This window comes from Phalangium opilio, unplaced genomic scaffold (assembly GCF_054372755.1).
Source record: "Phalangium opilio isolate 3A_F unplaced genomic scaffold, DU_Popi_V2 ptg000017l_1, whole genome shotgun sequence".
Taxonomy (NCBI): Eukaryota; Metazoa; Arthropoda; class Arachnida; order Opiliones; family Phalangiidae; genus Phalangium; species Phalangium opilio.
In genome coordinates this window covers 8,279,441-8,303,531 of record NW_028324151.1, presented here as the reverse complement: position 1 = coordinate 8,303,531, position 24,091 = coordinate 8,279,441, and the positions used below count along the sequence as shown (strand labels likewise).

Genomic DNA, 24,091 nt, shown 5'->3' with positions numbered 1-24,091 from the left:
AATAAATAAATTCGTTTCTCGGGTCAAGGATTAGTTCGTGCAAGGCTTGTTAAACATATAATTGGAGCGTTTTTACTGGAATTAATTTATGAAATCTGACTTGATAGTGCTACAAATGTGTTTCTTAACGATTTCCAACACTTTTATAAAGGTAAAACAGATATTATGGCGTTTGTTGAGCTTCTGAAATACCGCTACTCGCTACTAAGCCTTGGTGTACTGAAAATCAGAGAGATTGTAATTTAGGTTTTTTTCACAGATGCAAGTTATACCCTTGCGCTATTAAATTAAATTATTTTTCTTCAAATAAACCATCAGTACATCTTCGTCCTTAAAATAATTCAAAATCTACGAAATTACTTGCATAGACATTTTCTGTTCCACTCAATTTACCCTGTTTGTTCTTATTTACATTACTGTGTTCTAAACGGTTCAACCTCTAGCACTTTTTAAATATAGTTTTCACGTAGACTGTAGTGTTTCTCTTCTTAACAAAGAATCCCCAAAATAGGATGAACTTAGAGAAGATATTCCAGCTGGAGTATGCAACACTTATTAAGTTCGCATAACTTAATTTGAGACTACAAAAAGATATGTTATGTCTAGCTTCCTTGGTGTAGCAAACATCGGTTGGGTTATACGGTGCGGTGAAAGAAATAACCACTACAAGAACAATTTGTTCGTTGGAACGGAATAAAGAGAAATAAAACACTATATCGAGTGAGTGAAAGCGAAAGGAGAGAAAAACTGTTAATGGAAATACAACAGCTCTCTCACTCTCACTTACTTTTAAAAAAGGTTGGAGGTGTTTGGATATCTCATAAAGTGGACTACATTGGTGTAATTAACTAAGGAGAAACCAAAAGTCCGTAGATAAAAAGAAAAAGTATACTTCATTGAAGCTTGCTTCCTCAGTATAATATGAGAAACGCCCGCTTTACCCTTAGAATAGTCTCGACCCCCCCTTGGCGAAACTGGCCAAGCACAGGGAACAACCGTGGATGGGGCAATAACTCTAGTACCAAGAATAAACATTTGGATCACCACCATAGAGTACTATTTTCTATAAACGTTTGAACCCTCAAAAAGCTCTTCTGATTGGTTGATTGGTGTAGGGACTGAGATGAGGGTCGTTTTCTTCTGATTTTACATGACCTCTACAGCCAATGGTTGGGAACTGCGAACGAAGAATACTTTTTGGTTTTATATGTGAACTTTTGGAGAAACAAAACTTTCCCATTGGATATTCTCGAGAAAGGCTTACAATCACGTGACATTGCCCAATCACTACTCCACGAAATAGTAACACTACTACCTCAATATATAGTTCATAACACGCCCCTACCCAACGGATTGCACATCCCTTCAATAGATGAACGGGTAATACAGCAGTAAGCCTCTTCGATGTAAAAAAGGGGGTATAGGCAACCCTCAGTATCGAGACATACAAGGGGGTTTGATCCATAGTTGTATCAGCGCACTCTTTGGACCCAAAGTGCCTAGAGCGCAGGCGCCGAAAAGCGAGATGGAAGGCAATGGTTTACCCCCGTGTCTTTCCCTCTTAGTTACAGCGAAGAAGCTTATTGGATAAACAGCCACTTTTAGTTGGTTCTGTCTTTAATGCTATTAAGGGCGAAGATCATAAAAATATCTCAACTATACACAACCAATTTGTGAAAAGTTTTCACTCCGCTTTACGCAACTGTCGTGGCGATGCTTCAAGGAAAAAAAAAAATAACTATAATTTTAAGAGCAATGGAAGTTTCTTTGGAAGACTAGGCCTAGATTCTTACACTAACTTCAAAAGAAAGTTCAGGGTAAGATTCAAACACTATACCAGCCTTTAAAAAGATAAATACTTTTTATCTCGGGTCTAAATCCTGCAACATACGTTGAAGTGGGCCAAAAAAAAAACGGTTTTAATAGGAGAGTTTCGTAATATTGAGGATATTCAACAAGGCGTCGCGTTAGATAGGTTGGGAATCATTTCAAAGATCATAATTGAAAGATACGGTCTATGTCTGAGACCACGAATACATAGAATCTTTAGGCGGCATTAAACTAGGGGAATGAATTAAATCTTTGTTCCTCCTCCCTCGCGTTTTTCATTGGTTATTCACCCTAGGACCGAGGTCTACTCGTTCAGAACACGCAGAGAAAATTTGTTTACATTCGGCTTTGGATCTCTCAATGTCACGTGGAGAATGACATCAGGGGTGAAGGTTTCCACACCTCCTTCCCTTTAATTCAACCATAAATGCCTGGCTTGTTAAAGATTCCAAAGGGAAGAAATCTATGTATTCCTGCTGAGGCCTATTCTAAATTATTTCATATTAAAAAAATCATTAGCATTTAATTGGTCTTAAAAACGAGGACTACTGTCCCACCATTGGTTTAGTTGCGTCTGCTAGCCAGAATCCCTTACCCCTAAGGAATTGGTTGAACCAATCCCGTGCGGGTTCTGGTTAGCAGACACCTCTAAAAACATGGCGAGGCAGTAGTCAGTGTTTTTAAGACCAATTAAACTGTAATTACTTTTAAATAAGAGGTCATTTATTTTTTTTAATATCATCCATTCTATTTTTAGAAAAAAAAAGGCCGTTCTTAGTTCATTTGAAGTTTAATGTTATATTACCTGTACATTTCCATTAACTAGCATGACATAAGGCATAGCAGAAGTGAGATGAGACCAGAAGTACTGAGCTAACCAAATTCTTCACTCGGCGAAAGTGAATATTCTTGATAACACACGAACGGTTGGCCCTCTGGTAGCGGTTTCTGAATTTTCCCTCCAAAACGTGAGTCGCTCGTGGCGGTAGACGGCCGAACTAGATTCCAGCACCCGCGTTCGTGTTCCGCGGCTTTAGGTTGAAGGGAAGGGGGTAGGAAATGTTTTTGGAACTCGACCAATTTTTTTCTCTCTAGTTTTAGCGCGTGGGAAGCGGCATAAAATCCTCAAATTTGTTCACTAGTGCCAGATCTACTATCAATGCTAGAGCCCTTCACTTCAGTCTCATCTCACTTCTGGGCATAGATAATATACGCAGAAGTATATTTATATAAACACTTCCAAGTAATTAAGATATCACTACCAAAATATCTTAAAAAACCGAAGAATCGAAATAAAAACCTAAGAATACTGTAGGTCATATTTGTACAGACGTGGGTACACATTTCATATGGCTATGTACTGTACCTAGTTATTTTGAGATTTGTAAGGGATAAAAAGAACTTATCGAGATTGTTATAGTTGTCTATAAGATTGCGTGCGCCTTGCTTTCACAGCATCACGCGGTGCAGGTGGAGAGAAGGAAAAGTTACAAATCCCCTACTTACCTACCTACCAACCTATAGTCTATACTTTTCTATTTTGTCTGAGCTTCTATTCATTTGAGGGTATTAGCTACATTTATATTTCTTAGTTTTTCTAAGAAAATGTAAAAAACATATCCCTGACCTATACACCGCACTTTTGTGCACATTAATTTATTATCTATTGTTTTTGCAGTATTTTTGGTAAAAGTGGGTAACGCTGAAGTTTATGTAATTTTGGGATTCGGGGTTAAATAAATTGTTAGATTTAGACATCAAAATCAGCTTATAAAATTTAAATTAAAAGGGACAGAGCCCCATCAAGACAGTCCTATGGTGGGTAGGGTCAACTAGAAGGTACAGGCCCTGGAGAAACTGACGGTATCATCAGGTAAAATTATGTAAATTTTTAATGTTTGGCACACTCTTTTAAAGGCCGACTTCCATCGAAAAGGGTTCTTACGAACTGAAAACCGTGCATCGAGAGTAACAATGGAGCGACCGTGCCGATTTTCGAATCCCCGCTGGACAAAATTTTGAGGGGTTCTTACGAACTGAAAACCTTGATACGGGGGTTCTTACGAACTGAAGATATACAATAGATATTTTCCTTCAGAGGGTCGTAAAAATCGGGAATGAAATATTTAAGAAACTTTCTATTGTTTATCTTCAGTTCGTAAGAACCCGCATAGCAAGGTTTTCAGTTCGTAAGAACCCCTCCAAATTTTGCCCCAGTGGGGACTCGAAAATTGGCACGGTTGCTCTATTGTCAAGAATCGATGCACGGTCTTCAGTTCGTAAGAACCCTTTTCGGTGGAAGTCGGCCTTTAACCAATTAGATATCGTGACACCACGTGACCTTCTGCAGACAGTGACCGTACTGATTATTACTTAAAAACGCTTAAAAAGTCGATCGTTCTGTAATTTGTTTCAGATACCCAATACGAAAATACGCGAGTTGTCTATCTAAAATTAACGTTAAGTTCAACACATCAACATTTGAAACTTGAAAAAATTAAAATTCTTAATCATTTTCATTTATTAATCTAAATTGATTAAAAGAAATTGTTTTATGGCGGTTTCATTCTCCCTTTAAGCGTAAGCTACAAAGAAGTGATATCTATGGTATAAGACGCCTAAGTATTCCCCCTTTCAAAATAAAAGGAGGCCGGGCTAATTCGCCTCTCCTCAGTCGGAAACTTTATAATTTTCGTCATTCGCTGACGTGAGTTTTGAAGAACCAATTAGCCTTATTCCTTATCAGCGCCACCTACCCATAGCGGCGACTTTGAGAACTACTGTAAGCGGCAAGCCAATCAGATGTCGCTAAAATCTGGTGACGTCACTGACTGGCACTCTCGGGTCTTACCAAAAATGACGTCACCAGATTTTAGCGACATCTGATTGGCTTGCCGCTTACAGTAGTTCTCAAAGTCACCGCTATGGGTAGATGGCGCTGATCAGGAATAAGGCTAATTAGATACTGGTTGTAATTTAGAGGCTGGGATTAACTCCGGACCTACGTTTGAACTGGAGATAAAGCTAGAAATGTGGCGAGTTTATACCTTCTCCCTCGTAAACTAGATATGACTTCTTGAAGCATACCATGTAGAGACTAGATGGAATTAAATAGTTAAAACATATCCATTGAAATCGTGTACTTGTTGAGATAGACTAATCAGGTGTAAACTGAATTCCATAAATATTAAAAGCATTTTAAAGTAGACTAGACAACCTCAAACGATTTTAGTTTCGGAGAGGGTTCGTGGAAAACTTCAAATTTAAAAGTGGAACAATTTTTTTTCCTACAACATCAAAGAGAGAATTATCATATATATAGAAGAGTATTAACAAGTATGTTGTACATCGCGTCTAAGAAGCCAAATAAACCTAAAAATGTATCTTATTCAGGCAGTTTTCTTCAGAAACTTAAAACATCTTTTCGCATCCATTTTTCCAATTTTGTTCTTCTTATATCATAATGATAGAGTTTGAACTAACTACAACCGGCTAGCCTCAATCGTGTTGTCAGAAATAAATAAAAACTATTAAGCTTGTAACCTGAATTTCTTTCTACCTTCGTCCATGGATGTAACGCTATTGAAAGTCTGAAAAGCACGTGATAGGGGCAAGCCAATGATATATCTTTCAATGAGGCAATCCTTTCCCAAAAATAGTGCTAGCCCAAAGGCAGGCTCACGGGATGGAATTAGAAAAACTAATATTTCTCCGCGCTAGCGGAAATACATAATTGCTGCTACATTTCATCATTTTTGCATGATTTAACTATTGTTTAACCAAATATTTAGGTCATGAATCAGTAATTTTAAAGTAGGCACCATGCCGCCATCTATCAAATTTATACGTCAAATCTCAGGAACAACCAATGAACAACGCTGTTTGTCACGTTGCCACCGACGCTGCCATCTGTAGACCTAAACTGCTATATATGTTACGTCACACCAAAACCCTGCCCCTCCCCCACAAAATTTAAAATCCATAGGCTTTGAAAGCTCACTTATAAATTTGAAGTTTCCTTAATTAATAAATTATTCTTAAAAATACAATTGTAACGATTTTAAGGGACCTATAGCCATTTTTAAAAATTTTCAATTTTTATGTCCGTATTCCTTTAAATTAGATTTTCAAAAAAAAAAAAAAAAGAACATTTCAAAGTCTCCTTCATACTTCAGCAGTAACAAATTTATCGATCCAAACAAATGATAAATTACAATAGAAAACTAAATTTAGTTGTAATTATTGGGTTAAACTATCGACTCGCGCATGCTCCGTACAGAGAAAAGGTCGACATACAAATAAATGTATTAACAAAAATGTAAGTAAACGTCGCGATTAATATCACTTAGAAAACTTGGATGTATATAATCGAGGAAAGGTCTCAAGACCCGTGAAACGAATTGAATTTCATGAATGTTAAATGTATTACATCAGAGCCGAATCTCAAGCACAACAAATAAACATTAACGTGGAGTTGTGACTACTTAAGCAATGATCCTTGTAAATCTCTGGTATTTCCCCAAAGTGAATAAGAAATCGTACTGAACTCATGGAGTTATTTCACAACTTCAATTGTCAAGATATTTTTTTTTTAAAAAAAACCGGAGATGTTACGTTTTTGCCCTGAATTGAGCGGTTTTCCTTTAAAGTCAAAAGGAAAGGAAGGACAGCAAGTGATTCTAGGTAGAGAAGGAAAAAGAGGATGGGGACACACACAGTGCACGGTCGTGCGGGACTCCCACAAGGTATCGTAGCCGAAGCGAGTCCCCATAGGGACCGGGGAAGCTTTCAAGGAATAATACGATTGCATTTACCTGAGTTTTTTTTACCGTGAAGACAACTACCTACCCCACTACCATCTCTACCTTTGCCCCCTAACGCGTTTACCTTAAAATTCGCGCCAAACGATCGATAAAAAGCGTCGCAGCGGAAACAAAAAACCATTAAACTCGAAATTATGAAACTCCATTCCAAAAACATGTTGGTTAGCTCATCCTTAAAGGGATACACCTGGATATAACTTTTTTTTAATCGAAAGAGCGTATAAAATAATGAATATATCAATTTGAACCACGTTTCTATCTACAATATTAAAGAAGATATGAGCAATTAAGTTTCCGTAATGGCGCGAAATGGACACTACGCGTTAGGATTTACCGCGAAGCACTGGGGAATATCCCCATTGGACGCCTAGTACCAGCTGACGTATTCGCCCAATAGGGGTACTTCCTAGTGCTTCCCGGGAAAGTCTAACGACGTGTCCATTACAGAAACTTAATTGCTTGTATATTCTTTATTATTGTAGATAGAACCATGGTTCTAATTGATATATCCATCAATTTATACGCTCTTTCGATTAAAAATGAAAAATATTTAGCCCGAAGTATCCCTTTGAACAAATTTTGAATTAAGAGTTTTAAATTGTAACCTAGTAGTGGGTGAAAAGTATAGTTTGGGTTTTGAAGCGTTGTCGAATTGCACTCAACATCAGTTGGCCAACTATTTTGTATTATTTACAGTGTCAACAATTGGAAAACACGTTCTGCAATAATACGGCAGCAGTTTGCGATTAATCTCCAAATAGCATCAAAACAAACCAAGTATTCGTTTAATATTTCACCTATAGCATGCATAAATCTCGTCTCTATAACGTCACACTAGATCTTTAACCCATAATACCTTGCAAAGGCTTATTCTAGACATATTAAAAGCGAGAGGTTCAACCTCTGCCAAGACTGTTGATAACATGTATCACTGAACTCTCCATTTCTTTAGTTTGCCACGCTGTCATATCATTCATTTTTAATCATATTTTAATTATTTATGACTCTAACCACGAGACGTTCATAAAAACGTTTTACATTTGGGAAATCGATCATATCATTAGATAGAGTGTTATAGAGATGTTTCTCCCTCTAACTAGGTTTAGAAATTAGAGTGTATTAACTCCGTCGATACCCAATTATCAGTAAATGATTAAAGATATCCAAAACTTCACAATCGTAAAACTTAAAGCTAAAATTTTCTTTCGTTTAAATCATTTAATACTGCTAAAATTACTAGAATCAATAATTAATAATTCTCAAATTTCAATTATTAAATATTAGCTTTTAATTAACAAACTTTGATCGCGTACATTACCTCTGCTAGGCAAGCAAGGCTTGTAGAAAGGGAGTCTCGCTTGCCAACCAGAGATGTAATCTTCCAGTGTTTGTTAAATAAAAGCTAATTAGTTAATTACTCATGCAAATTTAAGAATAATTAGTTATCGATTCTAGCATTTTTACCAGCAAGGAATAATTTAAGTCCAAGAAAATTTTAGCTTGACTCTTTCCTTTATATCAAAGTAAATACGTCAAATTATACGTAAATAATCTCTCCCCAAAACCATGCCTACAGCGCAAGAACTGCCTTGACTTGTAAGTAATATAGTGTGAAGTAAGTAAAAAATGGATCAATGATTTAATCCCAAGAAATTTAAGCTTCAATATTTCCTTCAAATCCCAGTAAATTTAAAACTAGTTAATAACCCATGACAATGATGACATCAAACAATGTAAATAAACAACTTCCTCCCCAAACGACAGCCCAAGAACGAACTGTCTCTAACTTGGTAGCGATACAGCGAGTGTGAAAGAGATAGTAATGGATACACGACGTCATCAAGTGCATCTCTATTACTTCTTAGTCAGTGGACGAACAAAACAGAGTCCTCAAAACTGACTCTGCCGACTGTCATCGTGTACAAAGGGCGGGTAAGTAATACAAGACCGAAGATATGATGGATCAATCAGAGAATCAAGATAAACAGCGCAAGTGCGAACTCAGCCTATCAGAAAGGGGGGTAAAATCGCCGTCCCCCGGACTCCTCAGATTCAGAGAGAGAAGGGGGGATAAGGAAGGAGGGTGTAAGGTTAAAATTCCCTTTTAAATTTCCCACCCCCTCTATTTTATAATGAGGAACGTACGACCATGGTTACATTTTATTAATCCGGCTCTAATGAAGGGAAATATGTGGCAGGTTACCGGGAAGGGAGTAGGGGGATACGAACGAATGGGGTCGTGGAGGAGTCCAAATTCATAGAATTCAGAATATGAAAGGGACATATGGGAGTGATAATATCAGGGAGGATTTGAAAGGGAGAAGAATTGCAAGCGCGTTTTAGATTAACAACGGTAGACCTTAACTCCTTCAATGGAAGAAAGGGAGATGTTGTTAAACTTGGTTATATTGTTTATCACGTGGCGAACGTCCTCAGAGTTCCTGCAAACTTGCATTAGGAACTTCCCTCTCGCAATAATCTTGATAAGGAAAAGAAATGGTCCGTTGACTTTAGTTGCGCAATCAGTGCAAGCATTTTTTGAAAATAGTACATTTAGTGTAGGAGAGATGGCGCAAAATAGTAGCTCTATACACAGTCACCCACGCGAACCCACGCCACAAGAAGTAACCGATTTAAGCCAGGCATCTAACTGCCCTCTCGCAATAATCTTGATAAGGAAAAGAAATCGTCCGTTGACTTTAGTTGCGCAATCAGTGCAAGCATTTTTTGAAAATAGTACATTTTGTGTAGGAGAGATAGCGCTAAATAGTAGCTCTATACACACAGTCACCCACGCGAACCCTCGCCACAAGAAGTAACGGATTTAAGCCAGGCATTTAACTGCCCTCTCGTGAGAATATTGATAAGGAAAAAAAAAAGGAATTCCGTTGTCAGTAGTTGTGTTATCAGTGCGAGACGTTTTGAAAATAGTGCATTTTGTGTTGGAGAGATGGCGGCGCATGGCGCAAAATAGTAGCTCAATATACAAACAGTAACCCATGTCACAAGAAGAATCCAATTTAAACTAGGCTTCGAAATAAGGATTTTTTACAAACTGGTCCATCGGGACCCCTGGTGTCTTCAATAATTAATTAAACTAGCCCCAAGGACCAATGGCCTATACCCTATGTAAGTAATTAATAAAGTAGTCCTTGGGACCAGTGAGGCTCGAGGTTTGAATTAAAAATTTGGTCCAACGCATTAATAAACTGGTCTTTGACCTGTAGACCTGCCCTATTTTGAAACCTGGTTTAACCCCCTTCGACCCCCTTTCGCTCACAGTTTAGAATACCCCGACAATATACCTCCATTTCAACTCATCCCTGGCATCATGGAACAGTCTATAGATAGATTATAAAGGGGGTCTATAAGAGGGTTTGGGATGAAAAGCGGGGACAAAGGTACTTAGATGTCCCTATACTTTCAAAATTAGGGCTATTTTAATTATGGAAAACTTTGTTTCTTGAACTTGCATGGTAGAAGACGAAATTTTAATTTTAAATCTTAAAGGGTTTAGTTCAGTAAAATTTAATTATTCTATACGCGATAAGGTACGGATATGTAAAGATTTCAGTTTTCGGAATAATGTGCTGAGAACTACAGTGTCCCTTTCCCATAAACCTTGCCTTACGATTATATATAACTTTCTCTTTAACTTCACATTCAATGGGACGACTAATGATTTCGTCACTTTTCTATATAACATTTAATCAGTGATGCCAGATTTTCGATTGAAAATAACCGCTAATTGGCTGTGTTTTTTCGAAGAGCGATTGGCTATGGCCGGTTTATTTTCTTAGTTTCTTCGAACTAATTTCGGTGAATTAGAGGGACCTTGACCCGGAGCCCTTGTTTTTCATGTGTTATGGACTAAATATTAAGTTATAGACCTTAAATTTGGGTTATAGACCAAATATAGTGCTAGAGACCTTATTTTAATGTTATAGACCAAATACAGGGCTAGACACTTTGAGACATTTTTTTTTTACTATGAACTAAATATTAGCCTGGAGCCCAGTTTTTTCGGTTGTGGACTACACTGAACCCCTGGTTTTTTTTAAAGCTGTGGACTAAATATTGGACTTGACCCCTGGTTTTTTTTAAAGCTGTGGACTAAATATTGGACTTGACCCCTGGTTTTTTTTAAAGCTGTGGACTAAATATTGGACTTGACCCCTGGTTTTTTTTAAAGCTGTGGACTAAATATTGGACTTGACCCCTGGTTTTTTTAAAGCTGTGGACTAAATATTGGACTTGACCCCTGGTTTTTTAAAGCTGTGGACTAAATATTGGACTTGACCCCTGGTTTTTTTAAAGCTGTGGACTAAATATTGAACTTGACCCCTGGTTTTTTTAAGCTGTGGACTAAATATTGGACGTGACCCCTGGTTTTTCTTTTTTAATGCTGTGGACTAAATATTGGCGTGGAGTCCTTACTTTTTTGGGTTGTGGACTTTTTATAGGGCAAGATATCATGGTTTTTGAGTTATGAACTAAATACAGACCAGGAGCCCTTGTTCTTTCGGGCTATGCACTTAATACAGGGGTGCAACTTTTGAGTCTCTGTAGATTTATGCGCTAGTTTTGAGAATAGTATTGAATTGAAGCTAAATTTATCTAACATACCTGCTTCATTTCACGCAATAAGAACAATTTACGAAAATATCGATTAGAATTTCACTTCCCCTTTACGCTTCCCTTTGACTCTGATTTTCCCCATCAAAATTGTTTCACTTTATCTGTACCGACAAAATTCTATCTTCTGTAACGTATGCTTTGATAGACCAATACGAATTTTACATGAAGAGAAAGAAACTTCCAGGGCACGCCTTCATACTGGATAATCTCCCTAGCCCACGAGACACCACTAGAGGCAGCCCAAGCTCAGTACATGTGAGAAGCTAGCCAACTCGGTCATGCCTCTAGCGGTGTCTCTTGGCGTAAGGCAAATTTTCTAGTATAGAGAACTAGCGCTGGAATTTTGTTTCTTTGCGTGTATTATTCGTATTGGCAAGAAGAAATATACCTATAAGAAGACATAAATTCGACTCCGGTCTAGCGTGATAGTCTACAATCCCCCCTTCATGCTCGAGATCCAATGGGAAAACGCAGAGCAATGACGGACATGAAAGGGGTGTGGCTTACTTGTCCACTCACGGCCTAAGAGTAGAAGCCTAAAGTCTGGCTAATTTAAGGCTTCTTATGGTATATTTATTCTTGGTATTGGTCTATTGACAACAAAAACTAACCATCTTCTTTCTACTGTTCCATATCAAAGTAGTAGAGTTCAATTCTAAACGATTAAAACAGTTACATGGCCATTTCATTCTCCTTTTAATTCAAGCCACCGTTTTTAAGAAAATTTATAATTTTAATAATGAAAGTTTTCAGAGAGGTTGAAGACTTAAAAGATTGTTACCCCCCCCCCTCCCACACATCACTTCAGTTCAGTTTATTCTTAAGAACTTTCCCTCCTTACAAGGTTCTAAATTTTAAAAGTCAACTAGTTAATCGGATTACAAAAGATGGATGTTTAAAAATGGGATGATGGGTTAATTACATATATTGAAGTTAGCGTAGAGCGTAAAAACATCTCCCGGTGATTGAATTTTTACTCAAAGTTCATTTTAGTATTTTTATATAATACTTAGGCGAAGTCATAGTGATTACATAGTGACGGTAACCGTATTAAATTTTGGCTTAAAATTATAACTTGTGTATGCCTAAGCGCGCAATTTGTTAGAGCTGTTAATGCGCATAATAAAATTTCATTTACACTTACTTTATCACCAATTCCAGCTGAGGTCACCGTGAGTCCTGTTGCTTTCTTCAATGCATTGGTCAAGTCCTCTACAAGAAAAAAAAATAAACAAATTGGTAAAATATTTGCTTAGAAACTCCATTACAGCTTAAACCAACACCCTATCAGTAGCTTCATTTGCAACTAGAGTTCTAATTCCAGCAATAGACAAGGGATGTCTACTTAATTGTGATGTTTTTCTAAAATAATTAAATAAAAATAGTTGCTATTAATTGCTTTAATCATCAGTAATTTACTTAAAAATTCTAGTTAAGCCGTTTTAAGAAACGATATTCGTAAAATCATTTTAAACATAGCTATTGTTGACGTTTGAATTCAAGTGTATGCCTCTTAAAACAATTTTTGGAAATTTAGGCTATATAAGGAGATTGATTCACAGTTAAAATGAAACTATGGTGGAAGCACTGCCATTTGTAGGCTAAACGTTTCTCGTCGCGCACATCATAACCCAAACGACGATAATGATGTAGAAGCCAATATGGCTTTCTGTGAACTGCGAAAATTAACCCGGTTCGGATATTGCAAATACGTTTGCTTCGATTTGCCAACTGCGAACGCGGTGACAGACACGCAGACGAACACGACCAATGCAATACCTCTCCGTGACGTCATCGTCACTCAGTGAGGTAAAAATCTAATCAGTAATTAGACATATTTACAAAAAGAAATAACTTGAGGTTGCTTTAATAAATAACTTCTGTTTGGGGGTTTAAATAAATTCACTTGCGTACGGAAATTGCCATTGCTACTCACCACACTTGGAATCTATGATACACTTCTGATTGCACCGAAATGAAAACATTTCTTTTAAGCAAATCATAATGAGATTACGAAATGAAAGAAGATGGTAAAAAAAAGAAAACAGGAGTAATCGGGAGACAAAGGAGACGAGAAAGGCATCTCCAATTACGTTTTAATCACGTCAGAAAATTGTCCACCCGTCTGATGGCTTCCGATCTTGAGGGGGAGTGCAGAGAGTGTGCGGGCGAGCGAGTGAAAAGGACGAGGGGTTAGTCGCTTGAATAATCATGTGTACAAAACCGCAGAAATTGATTACTTGATTTCTAGAATTCTTAGAAAATCATCAGTAATCAAAATCATTCTTGTGGGTAATCAAAGGTAATCAGAAATCTCCGATAATCCCTGGAAATCTGGAGAAAAATCAGAAATAATCCCTGGAAATCACGTCAAATCTTGAGAAAAATCAGAAATAATCTCTTGAAATCACGTGAAATCTTGAGAAAATCAGAAATAATCTCTTGAAATCACGTGAAATCTTGAGAAAATCAGAAATAATCTCTTGAAATCACGTGAAATCTTGAGAAAATCAGAAATAATCTCTTGAAATCACGTGAAATCTTGAGAAAATCAGAAATAATCTCTTGAAATCACGTGAAATCTTGAGAAAATCAGAAATAATCTCTTGAAATCACGTGAAATCTTGAGAAAATCAGAAATAATCTCTGGAAATCACGTGAAATCTTGAGAAAATCAGAACTAATCCCTGGAAATCACGTGAAATCTTGAGAAAATCAGAACTAATCGCATGATTTACAAGTAATCTTTTGTAATCACACATAATCAATCGAGGAATTCGAAAATGCAAAATAAAAATCATAATCAGTTGAATAAAAATAATCACTGCATTCATCGAAATTCACGAAGAATCCAGTGGTAATCACGGCATTCACCAAGAAATCACCGGAATTCAAAGAGCAATAACGGGAAATTAGTGTAATGATTATGTAAATCACCTAAAATAATCTTTATCACAGAAATCAAAGAATTCGTTCAGTAATCATCGGAATTCACATAAAAATTCAGAAATCAGTGATCAGGAGTACAAAATTTAGGCGAATGACTAGCCCCTCGGAAAAGGATGAAGAATGCAGGAATTGAAGAGTCTTTCACGGGGGGGGGGGTGTAGTAGTACATAGGGCTAAAAACCGACCAAGCATTTAAAATTCTTCAAATCTCATCTCCTAGTTTCCACTTACTCTATTTTTTTTCTATTTCACTCCGTCCATTTAATATCAGACCATCCTAAGTTCCGCTTTTTATTTTCCTACGATAAAACATTCTAATGGGAGGTTGTTATCGATAAAATCTGGGATGCATTCAATTTTCGTAGGTGAAAGAAAGAGTTTATTTCATTTTCTTATGAATAGTGACAGAATTATAATTTGTTCAATCAAGAAGGGGCCACTCACTAAAAGCTAGAAATTCTGTCGTACAAGTACTGGAAAAGAAAGTTAATTCTACATGTTAATTTTAAATCAAAGGGTCTAAAATTTGCTTGTGTTTCTGAATTTAATTTAGTTAATTATAAATTTAAAATCAAATTAAAAATGGAAATTTACGAGGCGCCATCGCGGGTTTTTAAAAAACGGTGACGTTTCACGCGATATGCCGATTTATTCGTCAACGTCGTTTCATGGTCACGTGATGGAGCTATTACTGCATTATTTGTCTTTATCGAAAGGTAAGCAATACACGCCCCATAATGTAAGTTTTAAAGCAGTATCACCTTATAGGTATCGGTCTGTGATTTTAAAAACCACCAAATAGACGACTTAAAACCCAAAATATGAATATAAATCGAGGTAGGAGAGTGAAGGGATATGAATTTAAACCAGAGTATACACCAGAGAAGCTCGAAAGATCGCGGAAATCGTTAGCAAGCCGTAAAAACCGAGGCTTAATTAATAAATCGTTTAAGAAATTTACAAACATTTCTAATTACCTAAGCTTCAATTTACCAACGCAAGTAATAAGTTTGCCTGATTTGAATATGAAATCTGAAATGTACTGACGTCATACTCGAAAGATCTACGGATAAAGGTATTCCATGCAGAATAGTCTTTAAGCGGCTTGGTTGGTTTTCCCGAAATGTTTGAAGAAACAGAATTTTAGGACAAAGTATCGTCACTCAAAGAGAAAGTTCTTATGACCCAGCCAAAGGAAAACAACACGATGTCCTGCATGAATTTTTGAAGGATTCATTGACTCCAATTTCATTTGACACAGATTTCAATCAGTTTCGTATTAAAATATTTGCGCTTGATTCTAGATGGTTTCCCCGTCTTAGTGCAAGCTACGCAACGCAGCGTTGATTTGATTTGGACACAAGATATGTTCCGTAAGTATGACACTACCTATACTTCCGTAATGATCGAGACTTCATGAGAGCTAGTTCAAGAACGACAAGCGAGAATTTGCAGTCCATCTTCCTATTTAGTCTGTACTAAGCCTGCAGTGTTAGTACTGTTCTGCAGTTACAGTACTAAGCCTTTGACAGCTCCTCACCAGGTGTCGTTTTACGATAATGTATGACTTTTCACCTATATGTCACTTCATAACATGGTCTCGCAGTAACCAGTGTCAAACTTATGGAACACATCTTATCAACTTATGATTTGGATTACGTCATAGGGCACCGTGGCGAATGCATTATGTCAATATTATTGGGAGAAAATAGTAAATTCAATTGAAAATAAACATAGAGGGATGTGAGTGGAACCGAAAGGGGTCTAGTACTTGACTTTCGGTCGGTTGATTTCGATCGACACGCTTATTTAAAGTTTGCGCAACGACGCGTATTCTAAATTGTCTGGTTCTCTTTCCGCTGTTAAATGTAAGATGTTACGCTTTCGAAACATCTCACCCTCCCCCCCCCCCCAATCCTATCTCAAAACCCAAGATTAAGTTCGCATCTGCATTCAAACGGAATAATACCGTTATATTCAGAAATTTAGATAAATAGATAAAAGCGACGTTTCTGTTAACAGTCATCACGGCCACGTAATTCGGACAAAACCAAAAGACCGCTAGCTGTACAGAATATTTAGTGAAATATCTTCGATTCCGATGGTTGTGTAAATGGAGCAACAACCAACAATTCCTAACAAAAGCATTAACATGTAAAAATATGCTTTGGAACTGCAACAATGTAAGAAGTTCTGAGATAGCATGTACAGCCAAGTTTTATCAAGAAGTATATCTAGTTTATTTGATAGAACGTATAAGATGCCTAAGTATTCGCGCGCCATAGTCCCCCTTTTAAAAAACAAGGGGGGACGTAAAAGGAGGCCGGGCTATTTCGTCTCTCCTCAGTCCGAAAATACGTTTTCAAGAACCAATGAGATGCTGGTTGTAATTTAGAGGCGGACATTAACTCCGGACCTACGTTTGGACTGGAGATAACGCTAGAAATGTGGCGATTTTATAACTTCTCCCCAAATAAACTAGATATCACTTCTTGATAAGATGCGACAGTTTTATATGCTTTGTGTTTATAAAAGCGTATAGTCACTTGATTATCGCACAAAAGAAATTATTATTATTTGATTTTTTCTGTGCGATTGCCAAGTGACGACTGACGAATATGTTTTATGTACACAAACTATATCAAACTTTATATCAAAAAGTTTTATACAGATTGCATGGACATCCCTTCATAGGTTAGGCTAAGGAGCTTGGAATTCCGTAATTTTAAAAATAATAACTGACAAATAAATTACTGATTCAAATTTTGTGAAAAGTAATTAGTTTTTTCACTTGTCTAATAAATCACGTTGAAATACGAGCATTTCATACCTAGTTTAGGTACTTTAAACACCGCCACCTAGTGGGAAACTGAGGAAAACTGGTGACCGAAGTAAAATTTACCGATTTTTATCGTCTCTAGAAGTCTAGTATGTACAACTCAAATGGTAATTTAACACTAAATTAACATCGTAAAATCATGGTATGATATAAATCTAGAAGTTACGGATGGTAAAATACAAACTTACATCTCAAATCACAAATTAACAAATTCGAAAGTTGTCGAAAGGTTACTTATTTACGCCTTATTTCCTTACAAACAAATGGCATATAGATCGAGGCAAGGAAACTATAGTCAAAATCGAAATATTCCACCCTGTATAATACTCCTTGTTAAAGCGTGGAACTGACACAAAGGTGATGTAATTCTTTTTCCCATCATTTATGAAAAGCAAGCTTCAACTCCTTCACTGTTTATTCTTCGGAACTGCTTCCTTAAGCATGGGCTTTCCTTTATCCTTTCTCTTCCTTAATGTCGCATAAACATCAGGGATTTTGATTAAGGCGAAAATTTTTAAAAGTCCGTAGCTGAACTTAGAGGGAGTGGAGGGGGGGGGAGTTCAACCAACCCCAGATGGATAATGAATTTAGGACTAGCTCCAGAAAGAGAAAGATGAAGAGATGGGGGTTAAGAGAGAAGATGGGAGAACATATTTTGACGCGTATGAAAAGGATTACAGAGTCATGAAGGGGATTTAAGCCAAAAGTTACGTTCAAATTAGCGACGATACAAGTGTCAATTAATTCGTGGGAATTAATTATTAAAGTGGTTGTTGCCTAAGTTGGTGAAAAATTGTGGTTAGTGTAGTATGTGCGTGAGAACAGATGAGAAATTAGAAACTAGTAATTACCTATTCACATTTTGGGAAGAATTAGACTGTTTCATCAGTTATTTACAAAAATTTACATACAGTTCTTAAGAGTTGTACATAAATCATTGTCGGTTACTCGGTAATTTACCACGGATGAGAGACATGTCGGTAACTTATACCAGAAGTAAGATAAGGGACTAGAAGTATCGAGGTAACCAAATTCTTCACTTGGCGAAAGTGAATATTTTTGATAACACACCAACGGTTGGCCCCGAGGGGTCGGACGTTTAGGAAAAAGTGTACGCGATTTTGAAATCCAATTTGATTTCTTCGGATTTCATCGGATTTCATTTGATTTCGTCGGATTTCATCGGATTTCGTTTGATTTCGTCGGATTTCGTTTGATTTCGTCGGATTTCGTTTGATTTCGTCGGATTTTGTTTGATTTCAGAATTCGATAAAATCCAATGGATTTCGCCGAATTTTGAGATTTTTCCCGTGATTCCGTCGGATCTTGCTATTTTTACCGTGATTTCGATGGATTTTGCGAAATTTCCCTTGATTTCGTTGGATTTTGAGGTTTTTCGCCTGATTTCCTCGGATTTGTTATTTCTTTTGATTTTGGATTTCGTGAATTTTGTAGTGGATTTCACGATTTCTTTACTGATTTTGTGATTTCGCTTCTGATTTCGTGATTTCTATGTTGATTTTGTGATTTCTTTACTGATTTTGTGATTTTTTTTACTGATTTTATGATTTCTTTACTGATTTTGTGATTTCGTTACTGATTTCGGATTTTTTATTTGATTTCGAAATCAGCATTGATTTCGGATTTCTTAAATTGGATTTCACGGGTAGCGTACGGGATTTCATGAATGACCGACCCCTCGGTTGGCCCTCTGGTAGCGGTTTCTGAATTTTCCCTCCAAAACGTGAGACGCTCGCGGCGGTAGAGGGCCGAATTAACTAGATTCAAGCACCCGCGTCCGTGTTCCGCGGCTTTATAGGTTGAGGGGAAGGGGTATGAAATTTTTTTTGGAACTCGACCAATTTTTTCTCTTTAGTGTAGGCGCGATGGAAGCAGCGTAAAATCCTCAAATTTGTTCACTAGTGCCAGGATCTATTACCAATGCTAGAGCTCTTTACTTCTAGTCCCTTATCTTACTTCTGGTTGTACTTCTGAAGGTTCTGAGCGTAAAAAATACTTAAACCATGAACGGTAATCTACCACGGATTAGAGACATGTCGGTAACTTATGCATATGTTACGAAATACCCATCTAAATTACGAATAGTTTAGAATGAAATATAAGAGAGACATTAAAGAGGCAAAAATACCCATAGGAATTTTTTAGGTTAGCCCAAAAATGTTCCTTAGATCTCAAACCCCAAAAAAATGATTTCCACTTTTTGCCCATTTCTTAATTTATTCCAAAAATATTCAACTTTAAATTGAGAGACATTAGAAATATTTCACCCATTTAGATTACAAATAATTTACAACAAAATTTGGTAAATTATAATACGCGAGAGATTAAAAGGGGCAAAAATACTCTTTAAACATTTTTCTGTTAGAAAAAAAAAAGGTTTTACTGTATGTTTGGAGATTCTTAACTAAGCTATTCAGTTTACGGGTATTTCACCTTTTCTTGAATTAGTCTTGTTTTGGTAACGAATGTGAACTAAGCTTGGGCATATCTACAATATCAGAAGCATACATCCGTGGGACTGGACATTTGCCAAAAGTTAGGCATATGAATCTGAAATTCATTTCACTCTTCCTTAATTTACACTTGTTAGTAACGAAAGAATGTGAACTGAGCCTGAGTATATATTCAATATCAGAAGCGTACATCCGTGGGGCCGGACATTTGCAAAATGTTTGCGTATAAATAAAATTTTGGGAGAAACGTTTCAGTTTATTTATTAGAGCTAAAAAGGTTTCAATCAAGAAGTGATATCTAGTTTACTAGGGAGAAGGTATAAGATGCCCAAGTATTCGCGCGCCATAGTCCCAGTCCCCCTTTCAAAATACAAGGGTGGACGTAAAAAGAGGCCGGGCCATTTCGCCTCTCCTCAGTCGAAAAATAACGTAATTTTCGTCATTGGCGTCGCGCTGACGTGAGTTTTCAAGAACCAATGAGATGCTGGTTGTAATTTAGAGGCGGGAATTAACTCCGGACCTACGTTTGGACTGGGGATAAAGCTGGAAATGTGACAAATTTATACCTTCTCCCTAATAAACTAGATATCACTCCCTGTTTTAATATTTTGATACGTAGCAAATGCTAGTCCCCCTTGAACGCATCTTCTAGGCGGGAATTCTAAGATTTGTCCGACGAGCAGGGGGTGGGTTGTTCTGACGTGTACAGTAGGGGAGTAAGGGGGGGAGGGGAGTATAGTAAGTTGAAACCGGCGGGATGCCTAGGGTACAAATAAGCTTAGAGAAGGCTATGGTGGAGCAGGAGGAAGAGGTACTTTATTGCTCGTAGCCCTGGTGATGTATTCCTTTGGCGTCTTCTCAATATACATAGCGCCGTTGCCATAGCAACGCTCCCCATGCATCCATCGAAAGATGGCGGGCAAGAGCGGGAGCTCACCAAGGTGGATGGATGAATCGAGGGGCACGTCATTACATTTTTAGAACCATATGAAATTTGATATCAACATCTGGTTTGATACTTTGATCTATTTTCCTGATTTGAACGTAATTTGAATGGCTTGAATAATTGGGAAGTTAAATGATTTACAATTAAATGATTGGAACAATTTGATAATGACATCATTGTTTTGAGAAATTTGCGTGATTTAGATTTCTTTGTAAGATTATTAATGGATTTGTATGATTTCTAAGTGATTTCAATGATGACTTAGGGTTTGGAAGAATTTAATCATGATTTAACTAAAATCATTGAATTGAAATATTTCAGGGTTTTATTAGTGATTTGAATGATTTCCGTGTATTTTCAAATATTTAACTAAAATCATTGTTTTAGATATTTCACCGATTTAATAGTGATTTGAATGATTTCTGTGTAGTTTCAAATATTTATTCTATTAAGAGATTCCGCTGTTTTGATTAATTTAATAATGATTTCAATGATTTCAAGTTTTGAATGATTCCATTGTCTTGATATATTTATTCGTGATTTTAATGAAAATCATAACTATTCAGGACTCAATGATTTATAAATAACGACTTTATTTTTAAATACCATGGTGAAATAATATAAAAATTTTAACGGAGGAAACACGTGGATCAATCAATGATTTCAATGATTTGGGGAGATTTACAAAATTGTTTGATTCGAATAGTGATTTCTTAGTGATAAAACCATGAATTCATTTACTAACATGAATGTCTTTCTGGCTTACCATACATCGCCTCTTACTCGGCAGTAGGAGGAGCCTATTTAAAAAAAAAAAGATGTTGCGAACGGGAAGTAGCGATAGCGACCAGCTGTTATCTTTAAAGCAGACGACGCGTTTTAACAGTAGGCATAGGCTTAGCAACGAAACTCGCGTGTTATAGGTTTATCGTGGTTTTAGGTGTTATATTTTGGTATTTTGTTTATTAATTTTGATGTTATCAAAGATTTGTTGTTGTCAAGGCTTGCTCCAAAGTTTGGCCAAGGCTTACGTGCTCGGTTACAGTTCTTACATTCAAGTATACAAGCACTGGATATAATGCTTTTTACGAGTTCAAGTTCAGGATTACATTTTGTTGCCATTTTAAAATACTATCATGTTATGAGTTAAATGTTAACAACTAAATTACGTGAGTAAAACGACAACCCGATACAGGTAGATTAACCAGTATCCCAAAGAACTGCTTAATAATAAACGGTAAGACACGCCCGAAAGAAGAAGAATTTCCGGTATGGTTCCTATTGGATATAAAATTTACGTCACACGAGTGGCGCGAAAATTTGGCTCCTCCTATCGCTTTTTGAGAGTGGACTACAGGGGAATGCTTAACATGGACATTCATGTTAGTAAATGAATTCATGATATAACGAACAGATTTCATGGTTTGAGTGATTACTGTGCCTGATTTTGAAGATTTCTGGTTCTGAATTATTACGCTGATCTGATTTTCCTATTCCTGATTTCAATGGTTTGAATGATTCATTATTATTTCAAACCTTTTTGCATTTCATAAGCGATTTGTTGGTTTCGTAAAAAGATAAACCATTCCATTAATTCCAGAACACCACAGAGGTCGTGACCACTTTTTAGGTTAACTTCCTCGCGCCAAGAAGCACCACTACAGGCAGTACGAGTCGGCTAGCCTTACGCGTATAGTGCACTCAGGTTCCATCTTGGCGCGAAAGAATTAACCCAAGAGGACAGCCTTCACCATATGTGTTGGCTTCTCCGCAAGTAATAAATATAAAGGTCTATTTTTATGCGATTTGAATGGTTTGAAACCCGACGCGCACGAGATATGAAGTAGCGACGGTCCCCTCGGGTTGGATACATGCAGGAAGAGCTAGAGATGGTTATGGGATGGGATGTAGGAAAGATAGGCCTAAGACAAACTCCGGGTAAGGATGGGAAAGATGGGGACCATGGGATATCGTATCGTCTTACTTTCGGTCCCTATACTTATAAGTCTACCAATCCAGGAAAAAAATATACAACCAGTTTTCTTCAGTACAAATATATCGTAAGCACAAATTTATCGTAGTTTTTGAAGAATTTATCAGTTTGTACGAAATTTTGGGATGTAAAAGGAGAATGTTAACGTAGTGGGTTTGTTGTGTCCCTTTATCCTGTCGCTACACTGCTACCAGTAGTGGTTGCAAGTACTTTTAGAAATGCATGAATAATAGGGGCAGCTGCCTAATCAACGGTATTAAGGGATAGGAGCTGTTGAAACATTGCCGTCTCTACGAAATCTTAAAGTTGAAAGGTACCTGTGTATCGATGGTCAAAAGAAGGTAGATTTTTATGCGGTTTCGTGGGTCGGGCTTGAGTACTATCTGCCATGCGCCATAATGCATGATGTAATTTCATTAGTTGGAAGCAACGAGAGGGCAGGCGCATGCAAGGTGCTACAGGCAATGTGATCAATTATTCGCGAGGTAAAATACGTCATACATGAAGATTAGGCTTGATAGTTCTTTCTACAAAATCCTCATGGATACCTTGAGAAAATGGTTACGCCATCATTCCAAGCAGCTGTATGCATTCCTGGCAATACTCTACATAGGCTATGAAACATCGCCGTCTTTGCGCACTCTCATAACCTCAAAAGCCTACTGCGCAGGCACCAATATTCTCCGTAAAAAGCAAAGAAATGTTGCACTGGGACTGCAACTTTCGCGAGTTACAGAAATGACCCGTTTATTAACAAACTCCTTATTTTTTTCTTTTCGAACAAGGAAACCGAAAAAGAAATTTCACTCCTAAACAATTTAAGACACTTTTGCTCTGGAGGTAGGAAACGGTACGTAGATAGGCAAAAATATGTTGAGAATTTTTCAATAATGGAAAAGCAAGGTATGTATTTGGGAGATAGAACGGTTATATTACGGGTGGGCGGGCGTCTAGCTTACCTTGGGCGGAGAAGGGCCAACCTGGGGCTGGAATCTTACATACAGTACACTAGATACAGAGGAAGAAGGGATGGTAGGTGGGAGAGAGGTAAATATTATCTATATTCTAAGATAATAGATATTGAATTTTGCCGTCGCAAACTGTTGCCTCAATATAACCCGGTCGACAAGTTGCCCGACCTGATCATTCTCTTGAAAAAAAGCTAGAGCTCTTAGTCACTGTAGAGTATACGGTCGCATATCCCCCTTGCTTCGTAGGAGAGTCTACCTTACAGTGGCTTATGGGTATTATCAAGAATGCATACAGCTAATTGGAATCATCGTGTCCCATATATCCCTCGTTAATTTCTATGCTGGTTTTGTGTGAACTCAGAGGCCTTTCAAATTGTGATTTTACTGGTTGGTAGCAACACCAGGTCAGGTGAGCTCGCAAGGATCAACGCACAAAGAGATAAATTATTCGCAAGGTAAATTTCGTGTACATGTATGGCAGGAATGCATAGGCTTCTTCTACTTGCAATCTTTAAGAAGCCATAGATCCCTCGTTTACACGACGCAAAGATAACTTGTTTACATTCGGGTTCGGCTCGGATTTGTCGATAGCTACCTCAATGTTACTGGACTTCTACATTCAATACAT

General features: G+C 37.2%; 1 protein-coding gene across 2 annotated transcripts in view; it reads right to left on the bottom strand.

The window, feature by feature from the left end:
- Nucleotides 1-24,091, bottom strand: part of IA-2 (tyrosine phosphatase IA-2) — a 410,032-nt gene that overhangs the window by 243,289 nt on the left and 142,652 nt on the right. For both annotated transcript variants that reach the window (XM_089866819.1, XM_089866820.1), the window contains exon 12: nt 12,436-12,503. In XM_089866819.1, coding sequence (XP_089722945.1) covers nt 12,436-12,503 — 68 coding nt within the window. The remainder of the gene's footprint in view (nt 1-12,435; nt 12,504-24,091) is intronic.